At 40.3% G+C, this 14,675-nt stretch overlaps 1 protein-coding gene across 2 annotated transcripts in view; it reads left to right on the top strand.

Moving 5' to 3' along the window:
• Positions 1–7,849, top strand: part of Abhd10 (abhydrolase domain containing 10, depalmitoylase) — a 12,839-nt gene extending 4,990 nt beyond the window's left edge. For both annotated transcript variants that reach the window (XM_050148926.1, XM_050148927.1), the window contains 3 exons: positions 1,711–1,822; positions 2,263–2,400; positions 7,152–7,849. In XM_050148926.1, the coding sequence (XP_050004883.1) occupies positions 1,711–1,822; positions 2,263–2,400; positions 7,152–7,496 (595 nt within the window). In that variant the 3' untranslated portion in view covers positions 7,497–7,849. The remainder of the gene's footprint in view (positions 1–1,710; positions 1,823–2,262; positions 2,401–7,151) is intronic.
• The last annotated feature ends 6,826 nt before the right edge of the window (positions 7,850–14,675 follow it).

The following is a 14,675-nucleotide window of genomic DNA, read 5'->3' as shown; positions in this document are numbered from 1 at the left end:
AAAAAAAAAAAAAAAAAAAAAAAAAAAAAAAAAAAAAAAAAAAAAAAAAGAGCATTTTAGGACTGGGCAGATGGCTCAGTGAATAAAGCGCTTTCTGCGCAAGTGTGGGCTCTTTGAATCCAGCCCACGGAAGAGCAGGGTGGGTGAGGCCGCCCACCAGGAATCCCTGGTACATTTCTAAGGCAGAGAAGGGAATCTCCTAAGCAAGCTGGTTAGCCAGACTAGCTGCAAAGTGAGCCTCTGATTCAGTGTATAAGGTGGAGGAGTGATGAAGGAAGAGACTGGATGTCAGCCTCTGGCCCCTGCAGATGTGTGCATATGCTGTGTACACCCCCTCACATGGAAACACACACAGCAAAACATACATAAAAATAGAAATCACTGTTTTACTAGTTCTTGAATTCCATTTCAGATTGAGCTATAGCCAGTTCCAGGCATAGTGTAGTTTTCTGCATATTGGATGCTATATAAATATGCATTTATGAACTATAGCCCTTTCACCACAGATTTTTAGTAAGTTTTTTTTTGTGTGTAGCATTGTAATAGTGGTGAGTGTGAAGCAGCCTTCCAAATGTGTGAGCATGACCATGCATGCATGTGTGCATGCATGTGGAAGCCAGGAGACAACCTTGGTTGTTATTTTTCAGGAGTCATTCACCCTGTTGTCAGAGACAAGGTTTCTCACTGGTTTGAAGCTTGTCAAGTAGGCTAGACTGACTGGCCAGGGAGCTCCTGGGATCCACCTGTCTGTCTCTCCAGCACAGGTACTGAATGAGGAAAGTTCTCCAAATGAAGAGAGGTGACTTAAAGAGTGGCGAGAAGTTTGGTGGGGAGTTTTCTAGGCAGTGGAATAGCATGCAAAAGCTCATAGTTATAAAGGGGTTCAGTCAGGAATTGGGAGTTGTCCCAAATGACTGGAGATTTTGATAACTTGGGGACATGATAAAGTACTTCATAATTTATTGAAGAAAAGGTAAAATTCAGAGATTAGACAGCCTTTGAACGTGGACCCCTAGGAAAATTTAGAAGGAAGAGTTGATGATGAAGTTGATTCTAGTCCTACGCAGTAATTGCTAGGAAGACAGTAGTAGCGTGTAGAGCTGTGAAAGAAGCAGTTCTAGTGTGGGAATGATGAGAGCAGCTTCTCATGAGCTCCCGTGTTTGAGCTGAGGGAGGGAGTGATTTGAGGGATATCTGATGGACATCTGGAGGTAGAGGTATGCCAAGCAGAGCTGAAAGTCCATGGTGCAGGAATGTGAGTGGCTCACCCCTCTAACTTCAGGAGTGACAGAGAGAATTCAATGGGAAGGGAAAGAGAGCTCTAGAAACTGAGGTCAGAGTGGTAGTCAGGGAAGTATGGTAAGGGCTTTGAGTTTTATTAAATAAACAAAACATGTATGCTGATATTTCATTTAAAAGGATCATTCTTACTGTGGGCATAGGCTATGAGGATGAAATACAGCAATGACAGATGAGATAATAACGTACTAAGGGTAGCAGTAGAATAGGTAAGAAAATGATTGACGTGAGAGGTACTTGGAAGTTACCAGTAGGGGTTGCTAGAATGCATCTTGAGTGATGTTCTGCTGTTGTTTTGTCACTGTAGTAATGAAGAATGTCCTACTTTGCTTTAGAAATCAAAGAAGCAGGCATGGACAAATGTCCAAATACAGACATTTAGGTATAAATATATATTTCCCCTTCTTCCAGGTTTGACTACTCAGGAATTGGAAATTCAGATGGGAACTTAGCAGAATGCACAGTGGGGAAGTGGAGAAAGGATGTCCTCTCTATACTTGATGATGTAGCTGAAGGGCCACAGGTAACATATCAACTGATAATATTTTGTCAGTTACGATTTTGATAAACAAATTTGATTTAAAATTGTTCTATTTTACTTTCTAGTAAGCAATAAGCACCTTACTTTTCATTGAACAAAGTTTGTTTTTATAGTTCTATATTATAGACATAATGGCTTTGCAAAAGGTATATTGGGAGGCAGAGGTAGGCAGATTTCTAATTTTGAGGCCAGACTGGTCTGCAAAGCAAGTTCCAGCACAGCAAGAACTACACAGGAGAAACAAAAAAGAAAATCAAAGAACTGTTTCAGTAGTTATAATTGAATTTTACTTTGTGTTCCATATTAAAAGTCTAGGATCCACATGGATATGTAAAATACGAAGTCCATACATTTCTGTTCAGCCATTCTCTTTATAGACTAGTATGAGAATCTTGTTGAAAGCTGTCCATATTTGTTTTTAGATACTGGTCGGATCTAGCCTCGGTGGATGGCTCATGCTGCATGCTGCAATCGCACGGCCTGAAAAGGTCGCAGCTCTTATCGGTATAGCTACTGCTGCAGATGGCCTGGTGACACAGTTCCGTGCACTTTCTGTTGAGGTAAGTCATGAGCCGTTTGGCAACCCCAGTGACTGCCTTCTGACATTCTTCTGCCTTTTCTCTGGGGTTATGCACTGGCTGTGTCTGTCTTACTATAGTGACCATCTGTCTTTGCTGCTCTTTTGTGCAGTCTCTTGTCTTTTCTCATGGCTCCTTGTAAACATTCTGTCAAATCATGAGCCACATCATGAAGTCATGCTGCATACTTTCTTTTTTAGCTTTATTTTCTTTATTCCATTTACCTAACAAATAAAAAAGATCCTATTCCCTATTAACAAGTCAGGTGTTCCCATAAACATCTACAGGCCCAGTTCCAAGAGGAAGATCACTAAGACTTGCTAGTGAACTTGAGCATCAAGTTCAGAGGTTAGACATAGCTGCAAAAGGACTGAGAGTGGAGAATGATAGAAGACACCCCTGCCCCTCTCCTGATCTTCATGTGCATGTGTACTGGTACATACAGCAGGCAGGCATATACATCAGCAACACACACAGTGCTTTTTTTTTTAAGTAAGCCAGCAATGGATAGTGTTCCTGAGGAATGTCACCTGAAGTTCTACACCCTTGCATATAAACTTAACCTCATGAGAGTCCTGATAGTTTCTGTCAGAGCTGAACTACAGTGTTGGTCTTCCCTGTACTTGTCTCTGATATCTGGATTTTTTTCACTCTTTTTTTTTTTCTCATTGCTTAAGTTTTTCCTAGTTTCTTCTTTGTGAATCTGAAACTGACCCATTGCTTCATGCTCTTGTTGCCAGTCTTTCTCTGTCTGACCAGCCAGCTCCCAATTAAACGACATGGAGACTTCGTTTTAATTATGAAAGCTCAGCAGATAGCTTGGGCTTGTTTCTAACTAGTTCTTATAACTTCATTTATTCATTCCTGTTCATCTGTGTGTTGCCACATGACTTGTGGCTTTTACCTCTTTTTTTGCACGTCTGTTCCCTCTGCCTCCATAGGTGACTTTGCCTTCTTCTCAGAGTTATTGCTGCCCCGGAAATCCTGCCTGGCTATTGGCCGTTTAGCTTTTTGTTAAACAAATCAGAGTAACATTTCTTCATAGTGTACAAAAAGATTATTCCACAACACCTCTTGACCCACTAATACAATGCTTTTCATGATAGGAAATTTTCTCAAGGATATTATAGCTTGAAAATGAGTTCCTTAAACACCTTTATTTGTTTGTTTTTTTTGATTTATTGTAAATTATAAGATCTATGCACACTCTTTGCACATATATCTAACTAAATTATTCAGCATGTGGATAAGGTAGAAATTAAAAATCAATTGTAAGATGTCTTAGGTGGGGTTAGTATTGCCGAGATAAAACTCCATGACCAAAAGCAACTTAGGGAGGAAAGAAAGGGTTTATCTCATCTTACAACTCTCAGATCACACTCTGTCACTGGGGGAATTCAGGACAGGACTTGAATGTAGGAACTGAAGCAAAAGCCACGGAGACATGCTTCTTCCTTGCTTGCACTTGGTGTACTCATCATGCTTCCGTAACAATTCAGGACCTTCTGCTTAGGTTTGCCACCAGCTACAGTGAGCTGATCATCAGTTATTGATCAGTAAAAGGCCCTACAGACTTGCCTGTAGGCCAGTATTAGGGAGACATTTTCTCAGTTGACAGACCCTCTTCCCAAATGATTAGCTTTTGTCAAGCTGTTGCAAAACTGAACAGCACAAAGTACAGGGACACTGAGAACACTGCCTCCCCATTCATCACTAGACCTAAGGTGTCAAGAGAGCCAAAGTGGGAAGCTTTGCCAACTTCCCAAAGCTTAGGGCTATTATGTGCAGAGTTTCTCATTATTATCTAGAAAGAACTGTCTGTGATCATTGTCTTCTTCATGTTTTAGAGGATCTCAAAGTTCATAGGCATTTGGAATCTAAGCAGCTAAAAACCATATTGCCTTGGTAAAGTTTCTTCTTAGATTACAACTCATGCTGTCCTATACGATTTCTCTTGTAGCACAAATTCTAATTGGTATTAATAATAAAAGTCCCGAATTAGATATAGGAGTTAATGCTGAAGATCAGAGAAGTAAAGCGGCCAGCCCCTAGAAAGTTCTCACTTCTACCAATGCTCAGACCAAAGGGGAGATACTGACCTCAGACTGCACTGCTCCTCAGACTGCCTATACTGCATTGAGCTCCTGTCCCCTGCCTTATAGTCCTCTCTCCACCCAGCCGTTTCACTTCTCTCTTCACTTCCCTAGTTCTGGGATTAAAGACATGTGATTCCAAGTGCTGGGATTACCTTTGTGTGAGCTCTGTTTCTCTTTTAGACAAGACCAGGTTTGTGTAACCCAGGGTGGCCTTGAATTAACAGATCTGTCTGTCCCCTGAGTCTTGGGATTAAAGGTGTGTGCCACCACTAACTGGCTCTAGTGGCTTAGCTCTGCTCTCTGATCTTCGGGCAAACTTTATTTGTTATAAACAAACAAAATATCACTATATTCTCTGGGTAATGCTATCTTACTTATTGCCAAACTTTTTTAAAGTTTAGTTGGAAAAAACTTTGTTCTTCAAATGAACTATATACCTTCAGTTTGAGGCCAGATAACAAGTGGGGATCAGGGATGCTTAAAATGAAACTTAACTAATCGAGTATGTTCATAATTAGCATAGGTAGAACAAAGTTTTCATTACTGGAGTGCAGTACAGTGTTGCTTGAGAATGACTGGTGTGAGAAGTTGTTCTGTGCTTTCCTTGGTTAATGAATTAAGCTGTTTTGGCCTGTGACTTAGCAGAATAGAGCTAGGTGGGAAAACTAAACTGAATGCTGGGAGAAAGAAGGTGGAGTCAGTGGACGCCACCTTGTAGCCACTGCCACAGAAGACAGACATGCCAGTACCTTGCTGGTAAGCCACAGCAATGTGGCGATACACAGATTAACAGAAATGGGCTAATTTACGATATGAGTTAGCCAGAAATACGCTTAAGCTATTAGCCAAATTATGCAAATAATATAGTTTCTGAGCTATTGTTTCATGTACTGGGCAGCTGAGAATGAACAAGCGGCCTCCGTCAAAAGATACCTATCATTTTTGCTTTAAAAGCTTGTTTTGAGCCAGGCGGTGGTGGCGCACGCCTTTAATCCCAGTACTCGGGAGGCAGAGGCAGGCGGATCTCTGTGAGTTCGAGGCCAGCCTGGTCTACAAGAGCTAGTTCCAGGACAGGAACCAAAAAAGCTACGGAGAAACCCTGTCTCGAAAACCCAAAAAAAAAAAAAAAAAAAGCTTGTTTTGCATTTGTGATACTAACAAGATTTACAAAATTTTATTGATTTTTTTTTTCAAAACTGTGGAAATAGGAATTTGTAAGCATTTAAAATCTTTTTTGGAAGTTTAAAAAAATACATGTACTAAATAAGTAAAAAGCATAGAAAACTATGTAAATATATAATTGATAATATGTTTTACATGTTATAAACTTTTAAAAACATTTGGAAAACTATTGGAAGAAAATGAATCAGAATAATAATGAAATAGCCATAAGGTGGGATTATAGTGATTTTTAATGTTCTTTTATGTGTTTTCTATTTTTCATAGAAAATTCCAATTTTTGAAAAATTTTATTTTTAACTGTGTGTGTGCTAGTGCATATGTGTGCAGGTATGTGCAGTTAGCGTGGTGCCCATGAAGGCCTAAAGAGGATGTCAGATCCCTTGGAGCTAGAGTTACAGACCATGAGGTGCCCATTGTGGGTTCTGAGAACCTAGCTGGGTCTTATACAAGATCTGGAAGCATTTTTAACTGCTGAGCCATTCCTCCAGCCCAAAAATTCCAATTTTTAATTAGAAAAATTATTGATCACAAATAATATAAAAATGCTCAAATAATATGTTAATGTTTTATTTTATCAGACTCTATAGAAGTATTATTGTTTAGCTTTCATGAGCATTTCTAAGGCTTCTTAATGTGTTATCCAAAAACCAGTAAATTCTCATCCCTAGAATGTTGACAGATAGAAGCTATGCAGTTTTAAAACTTTCTTTCAACCTAAATTATGTAATTGTTTTGAAATTTCAAAAACAATTACTCTAAGATTTGCTTTGTATAAACATCACTGTCTTGGGACCAATATCCAGAAATTGCTGTACTATTCTCCCCTTCCAGCTTCCCTTTCAAGTTGGGGTAAAGTAGACCTTAATATAAGAACATATATGGGGGGCTGGAGAGATGGCTCAGTGGTTAAGAGTGCTGGCTGCTCTTCCAGAGTTCCTGAGTTCAATTCTCAGCAACCACATGGTGGCTCACAACCATCTATAATGAGATCTATCGCCTTCTTCTGGCGTGCGGGCATACATGGAAGCAGAATGTTGTATACATAATAAATAACTGAATCTTTTAAAAAAAAACTTGTAATGTTGATTGCTAGCTCAAACAGTTCTGTCTTTGGACATTGACTATGACTTTTAACCGTAAGCCTTATTTCCTTTATAAAAGTAGAGTAATTATGTGCCTTGCATGTAGTAATTAATTTTTGTTTTGTTTTGATGGGGTCTCTCTATGTTACTCTGGTTGGCCTAGAACTTGAAATTGTAGAACAGACTGGCCTCAAACTGACAGATCCACCTGCCTCTGCCTGGTGCTGAGATTAAAAGTGTGTGCCCAATGTTTGATGGTCACTCTTGTTGCTCCTGTGTTGCCTCTGTCCTTTCGCTTAAGGACTGCCTTTCTCAGACTCTTCAAGTCTGCTACTGGGGTTATTTATATTCATGCTTCTATTTTTCCCCCTAGGCGCAAAAGGAAATAGAAGTGAAAGGGGAGTGGACCTTACCATCTAAATACAACGAAGAAGGATTTTACCACGTTCCATACAGTTTCATTAAAGAAGCGGAACACCACTGCTTGTTACATAGCCCCATTCCTGTGACCTGCCCTGTGCGCTTGCTCCATGGCATGAAGGACAACATAATGCCTTGGCACACGTCTCTGCAGGTCGCTGACCGAATTGTCGGCCCAGATGTAGATGTCATCCTTCGGAAAGACGGTGACCACAGGATGAAGGAAAAAGCAGATATTCATCTGCTTGTTTGCACTATTGATGACTTGATTGACAAGCTGTCAACTGTAGTTCACTAGAATCACACTTGTGATTGCTATGCACTCTAATGCACCCAGAAGATTGAAAGAATGATAGTAAATCAAAGACCCAGATACATTAGGGTTTATCTCTTTTATTTTGTAAATACCCAATAAGTATTTATTTAATGATGTCTTTGCACAGCTACACAAATTGTGACAAAAGTATTAGCTGCTGTTTGGAAAATTTTTCCTTCCTTTTATCGTTGATATTTTTCCCATTAAAGTAGTACCTATTTTTTTATTCAAGAGTTATTTACCTTTCTTATGCATACTTTAGCGGTGCCAGCACTTGTGTTCCCTTCTACTACAATAAAGCTTGAATATTTTGGTTTTTGTTTGGTACCATTATATATGGAAGTTTGTAAAACTCTGATTTTAAAATGCAACTCACAAAATAGAGGAAGATGTGGTGTAGGAGGTTTTTCTGTCTATGTGTTGCTCTCATTGGTTGAATAAAGAAACTGCTTTGGCCCTTTGATGGGACAGCCCTTAGGTAGACAGAGTAGACAGAACTGAATGCTGGGAAGGAGAGAGTGAGAGTGAGCCGCCATGGAGATGCCAGGTCAGACATGCTGAATCTTTCCCGATAAGCCACGACCTCTTGGTGACATACAGATTATTAGAAATGGGTTGAATCAAGATGTGAGAGTTAGCCAATAAGAGGTTAGAGCTAATGGGCCAGGCAGTGATTTAATTAGTACAATTTCTGTGTGATTATTTTGGGTGTAAGCTATCTGGGTGGCTGGGGCGAAAAGCAGGCCCTCTCTCCCACAACAAAGATGTTTATTGCAATAAATTTTAAGTGATTCTAAAATGTCTACAACATAATATAGTTGGAAAAAATGAGGATACTATGCTATATTTGAGAGAGACAACATAAGAGAGTTCTCTTTCCCTCTCCCACTACCCTTTTGTGCTCCCCTTCCCCGTTTAGACCCTTCTCTGTACATAGTCTACTTTCTCCAGCCATCTCATATTTGTATTTAAATCTACATTCTACGTATGAGAAAAAAACACACTTTCCATACCTAACGTATTTCACTTTACAGAACCTCATTTCTACCCATTTTCCTGCAAACATGCCTTCTATTTAAATGGTATTCACCTAATGCATTTATTTTTATAGAATGGTTGTTAAGACTGAAGTGAAAAAAAATGATCTTTTTGTATTAGTCCTGTTTTCGAGAATACTTTCTACCAGTCTGCGTTAAGTGTAAAGCCGTGTGATTACCTGAGTTAGAAGTGGCAGAAGTGTGGTCAGTAAAGCAACAGAAAAGCTAGTATAAAGCATGCTTCTTAATAGCCACTGGGATACTGATATTGATATATATTAGCCTTTATATTAAGTTGTGGTTTTTTTAGTTACTAATTTTGGCTAGACTGTAGTCTTCATGAATTATGTCTAAGTTATTAAGTTGAACACATGACTAGTAAAGTGAGTATATAAAGACTTATAAATGAGTGAGTCAGCAGATGGTAAACCTGGTTCAAAGGACAGTTTAAGAAATGAGTATTTATAGCCATTGGAAAAGGTTGCTAAAATTCCTGTGCAGGAAAGTGGTAGAGCTGGTGGGTAGATCCTCCTGAAAAACATACTTTATGAGTTGGCTGTTGGCTGTCTGGGAACTTGGGTTTCAGGGACTCCCACTATGGCCAGCACCTACATAGTTCTTTGAACATGGAGAAGTTGAACTGGCTCCTAGCTGGAGCCTTCATCTCTATTGACTCGTGTTTGTGGTACTGGAGGCTGCGTTGCACACTACCAAAATAGGTAAACTATCAGCTCAGCTACAAACCCTGTAAATTACAACAGAGATCTACCAACGTGATACACCGGGACAATAGTGGCACAAATATGGGAGTAACCAACTACTCTGACTGGATGTAAGGCCTATTCCAAGAGATAGAAGCCATGACTAACACTGCTCAAGTGACCAAGAACCTGAGACTACATAGGCCATGTGTCTAGGGGAAAATTAAGCTATTGTTCTGCTAAAGGAACATAGCAACAAAATGACTCCTAATGACATTCTGCTAGTCCCATTGGTAAGTGCTCAGCCATCAGCCGAGAAGCTTCCACTTCCAGTAGAGAGTTGCTATTAAAGAGACCCACAACTGCACAATGTACAGAGAGTAATAGATTTTAGAACACAGTCCTAAAATGGGTGTCTTCATCAGACCCCTCTCTTCAGAGCTTGGGCAATTATTTTGGAAGAGAAGGTAGAAAGATTGTAAGAGTCAGATGGAACAAATTTCACCAAGGAGACTGTCTTGTAGACACAGCAGGATTGACTTATAAAACAATTTAGAAACCATGGTAGTATGCACAGGGTCTCAGCACTGGGTGGGTGGAAGAAGAAGTGGACATGAGCTCTCATCCCCAACCAGGAAGCTGTCTTCAATTGATAACTGATTGCAAAGGAAAAATCCATTTTCTCCAATGTAATCTCACCGGGTATGTAAACCACACTTAAGTATAGGTCCCATGCCCAGCATAGATGGCCAACACAAGCCAATCTCAATGATAATTTTGTAGATTGTTTCCTATTATTTTGTTTGGCATTTTTTATCTTGCTGGGCTTTTGATTGTATATTGTGGTTTCCAATTTTGTATTTTTCTAACTTTATTTTGTGTGCCTGTGTTTGATATGTGTGTTTCTTGTGCTTTTTTTTATTTTTGTTTATTATTCTGGATTTTTTTTAATTTGCCTGTTTTCCAAAGAGAGAGTGAGAGAAGGGGAGTATGGAATTAGATGTGGATCTAGGAAGTGATGGGGAGGAGAAACTGTGATCAGAATATACCGTATGAAAAAAAAAATATTTTCAATAAAAAATTAATAGGGTTCAGTGTGTGGTAGCCCATTATTGACTCTCTCTCTCTCTCTCTCTCTCTCTCTCTCTCTCTCTCTCTCTCTCCATGTGTGTGTGTGTTTTATACTCAGGCCATTCTTTTTTCTGAATTGCTCTGTGCTGTGTATGCAATGGCATGTGAAATGTGTGAACACACAGCAGCTCCATCTGCCTTATCTTGAATTTCAGTGTGATTTTCTAAGTGGCATGCACCTACTAAACAATTTGAACATGGACAATGAGAATGGATATGGCAAATTATCAAGAACAGGAATGCTAATCAAAGATGTATGCCTTTGAAATATTCCTGATGCAAATCTATACAGTATGCAGGTCTCTAAGCAGCCAGTGAGAAGCCAGGGGAAGAAAGCGCCCTGAGTAAGGCTGCATTTTGTAAGGATGGTGATAGAGCTGGAAAAGCGCTACCCTTCCTAGGACAGTCCCTGGAGTGAGGATGCCAAATGGATTCGGGAGAGTTGAAAAAGAGCACTGAGTGGTCCTTTACATGTATGCCACTTGAGAGGCAGAAGCAGGTGAGTCTCTGAGTTCAAGACTAACCTGATCTACAGAGCGAATTCTAAGACAGCCAGGACTACCCAGAGAAACCCTGTCTCAAAACAAAAGAAGAGAAGGAAAAAGCATAAACTCATTTTCTAGAAGGAAAAAGAGTAAGTGAGCATTAACTACAGCCATGTTTTGCTATTTCAGAGATTAGTTCCAGCTCCCGCTGAGGCTATCAAAATTGCAAAAGACTTAAGTCCCTCAGGGAGGACAGAGAACTGTTTACATAGTGCCTGCGCATCACCCAGAACACATGCGCATCACCCAGAACACTTCATTTCTAGAGTACTTAGACCAACACAGCGCCAAGACAAATGATTCTTAGGCTGTATCTCTTAAGGGACAATAAGGAAACGTACATTTTCAAGATATAATACCTCTTCTTTCCCTTCCCCTTCCCTGCCTCAGGATGGCTTCAAACTCGTGGTCCTGCTTCAACCTTCTAATCCTGGGATTACAGACATTCACTGTACTGCTATGCCAGGCTCCAGACAGGGGTCTGATTTGACTTGATTTTTTTGTTTCTGTTTTTGTTTGTTTTTGTTTTTGTTGCTGTTCTTTATATTTTTAGTTGGATCTTGAATGCAGAATCTTTAGAAATGGAGGACCAACCATCTGTTTTGGAGATCTAAAGGTAGTTTTCCTGTTCATGTGTGCGTACCTGCATGAATTCATGTGCAACGCATGCATACAAGTGCCAGGGGATGCCAGAAGGCAGTACTTGAATTCCTTGCTTTATGAAAAAATACGTTATAAAGACTATATCTAGAAAAAATGCAAGCAAGTTTTTAAATTAAATGTACATTTGAGGGAATATATTATTTTTCATTTTATCTTTGTTATACTGAATTTTCAGGAAGATACTGATAGCTTAACTTTCTCCACCTAACTAAAGAAGTTCACTTGGTTCTCATTCATAGCTGTCTTCAGTGCACAAGGTCTGAGGCCTCTGGGGCCTGTCAGTTTCTCTAGGAAGCCCTTGACTCAGCCCCATCCCTCTTTTTCTCGGTTGCTAGTTCCTAGGTTCTCTGTCATAAGAGTCGTGTGTCTGTACCTTGTAGATAGAATATACTGTCTTGAAATCCTCAGCAGGTGTACCAGCCGTTTTCTTTCAAATCACGGATGAGATTGGACTTGGCATCATTTATCCTCCAACATCGCTGAGTTCCCCAGTCCTCCCCTCTCCTTGCCCAGCTTGTCATGCTAATTTTCCTGTAGTTCTGCCCTTGGTGCTCTTTTCATGTTGCTTCCTTGAGCAGCATCACCGGGTTTATGGGTTTAACTACTGCCTGCAAGCGGGTGACTCAAGCATATTTCTACCTGAGCGCCAGACCAATAAAACAACAGCCCAGTGAACTCCATGGATCAGAGGACTCTCAAAGCAACCGGATCACACTTTATCATCTCTCTCCTTTGTAAGCTACCCTGCCTGTGCGTCCTTCTGCGGTTCATGGCAGCAGCATGAACTCTGCAAGAGCAGATAGCGTTAGTCTCGTTCCTTTTACCCAGCTAAGATCTGGTGCTTTTCTTTCTCTGGAACAAGATCAAACTCCTTTGCATGGCAAATCAATGGCAGGATGGTAAGTGCTTTAACAACCGGCTTTTTTACTGCTGGCACTTGCCATCACCCCTGGCATATGTATGTATCTCCAGCAAGACGGCTTTCAAATTGTCTCTCTGACATCTCTGGAAGCAAAGCTGAGAAGAAGTGTCCAGGAGCAGACAATCACATAGTGTTTATGACCTGTAGATACATAAACACAATTATCCTCAAGAAAACAATAATTATTGGGCAATGTAGCTAACAGAAAGAACAATTCATTTTGATATTTAATCTTTGTAATGTAATTATTTATGTAATCTGACAAGTAATAATTTAAGAGTTTACTAACAGACCTTCAAAGTTCCTGAAAACTTAACCTTGGCTCCCTGTAAGCATACCACTTTATTACCTGGAGCCTGCCTGGCGTTCCTGCCCCAATTTTCTGTGTATTCCATTTAACTGATGATTTTAAGCTAAGACTTTTCACCCTTTTAAAAATAAATATTAACTTTAAGTATTTATTTTATGCGCATGAGTGTTTTGCCTGCATGTATATCTGTGCAATGCATGCACGCAATGCATGCTCACAATGCCTGCAGAGGCCAGAAAGGGGAACTGGTGTTACCGGCACTTGTTAACTGCCATGTGGGTGCTAGGAATCGAACTTGGGCTCTCTGGAAGGGCAGCCAGTGCTCTTAACCACTGAGGAATCTCTGCAGCGTCATTGTTCCACCTTTATAAACAAGTTGCCTTTACCGGCAATAACCCACAGCTCTTCTGCCTTATGCACTCATCTGAAAAATAACCTACTTATCATTCAGTGCTTAAAGTCATTTTCCCTAGCTCCCTATTCCCTTCCTCTAAACACACCACACCATCTGGCTGGCATTTCTTGCTGACAAGGTTAGCTTTGGTTCTAGACCTACTTAGTATGTTTCATTAATTTTTTTTTTTTGCATCTCACAGACATACATAAGCCGTTTTTTAAAAATTGTTAAAGCTGGACCTCATGCTTCCATGCCTGTAATCCCAGTGTTCAGGGAACTGACATGTGATCAAAATTCTAAGCTAGCCTGAGCTACACTTGGAGAACCTGTCTTTAAAAAAATTAGGTTATTGAAGCAAATTACTATAATGCTAATAGGCTTCAAGCAAATGCAAAGTTGAACAAATTTCCATTGTCATCCCCCACAGCATCAACGGTTTTTCTCTGAAGGCTTAACCAGAATTCTGGACACTTTTATCCTGCTGGGCCTCCTCTTTGCATGGAACCCTTTCTATAATTATGGGCTCAATCATTCATGTAAATCATACCAACTATTTGGTTATCATATAAAGGAAACTGCCCAAAAGTTTCAAAAGAAGAGGAGGAAGAGGAGCAGGGGGAGGAGGAGTAGAGGGAAGAGGGGGAAGAGCAGGAAGAGGAGAAGCAGCAGGAGGAGCAGGAGGAGGATGAGGAAGACTGTTCTCTTTGGAATTGCATCTAGGAGTGAAGAAAAGACACGTTTTCTCTGTGAGCTTCTGCCCCTGAGTTCCAGGTTGGAACTTCCATTATTGCTGTCACCCATGACGCGGACTGGAGACTTCCATGGTTCTGCAAAGGATCTCTTGCAGCATGCATTTTCTTCTCCTCCCAAGCTCCAAATATCTAAGACAGCTAGCTCTGTGTCTTTGGGACTTCTTCAATTGAGCTTTTAGGAAGCATCAAAGCCTGCATTCCTTAGCTTGCTTTTTCTCCTTAAACTAATGTTCTAAAAGCTGGTCTGTTTCTCACCTCCCAGTTCTTTCTCTCCAGGCTCTCAGCAACTCACCAGGAAGTTCCTCAAGCAAAGTGGTCACTTATCTGCTAAGCAGGGATGTTTTCATTAGTACAGGCCTCAACTAGCAGAAGATGTTTCTAGGTCCATGTGTTGTCTGAGAGTAACTTCGTGTTTGGTTCTAACCTATCCTCACAGGGACAATGACCATCTCCTCGTTAGAACTGCTTAATCTATGGTCTTGAGCCAATTTATTGGCACATTGTGAAACCATAATTATTTTTGTTTCAGGTCCAATCTTTGGCACGACTTAAACACTTGATAAATATTTGTTAAGTGAAGGTATAAACCAAGCAAAGTACCCAGGGACGTATACAAAACGGCTAAAGTGAGAAGTCATCTTTACCCTCGAACACCTTATACTTGGGAGCAAACTGCTAAGCTCTTTAGCTCTTAAGACGTGTT

This window comes from Alexandromys fortis, unplaced genomic scaffold (genome assembly GCF_014885135.2).
Source record: "Alexandromys fortis isolate MF-2015 unplaced genomic scaffold, M_Fortis_MF-2015_v1.1 scaffold_4, whole genome shotgun sequence".
Taxonomy (NCBI): Eukaryota; Metazoa; Chordata; class Mammalia; order Rodentia; family Cricetidae; genus Alexandromys; species Alexandromys fortis.
The sequence above is the reverse complement of the archived record's forward strand: the minus strand, read 5'-3'. Positions and strand labels throughout refer to the sequence as shown.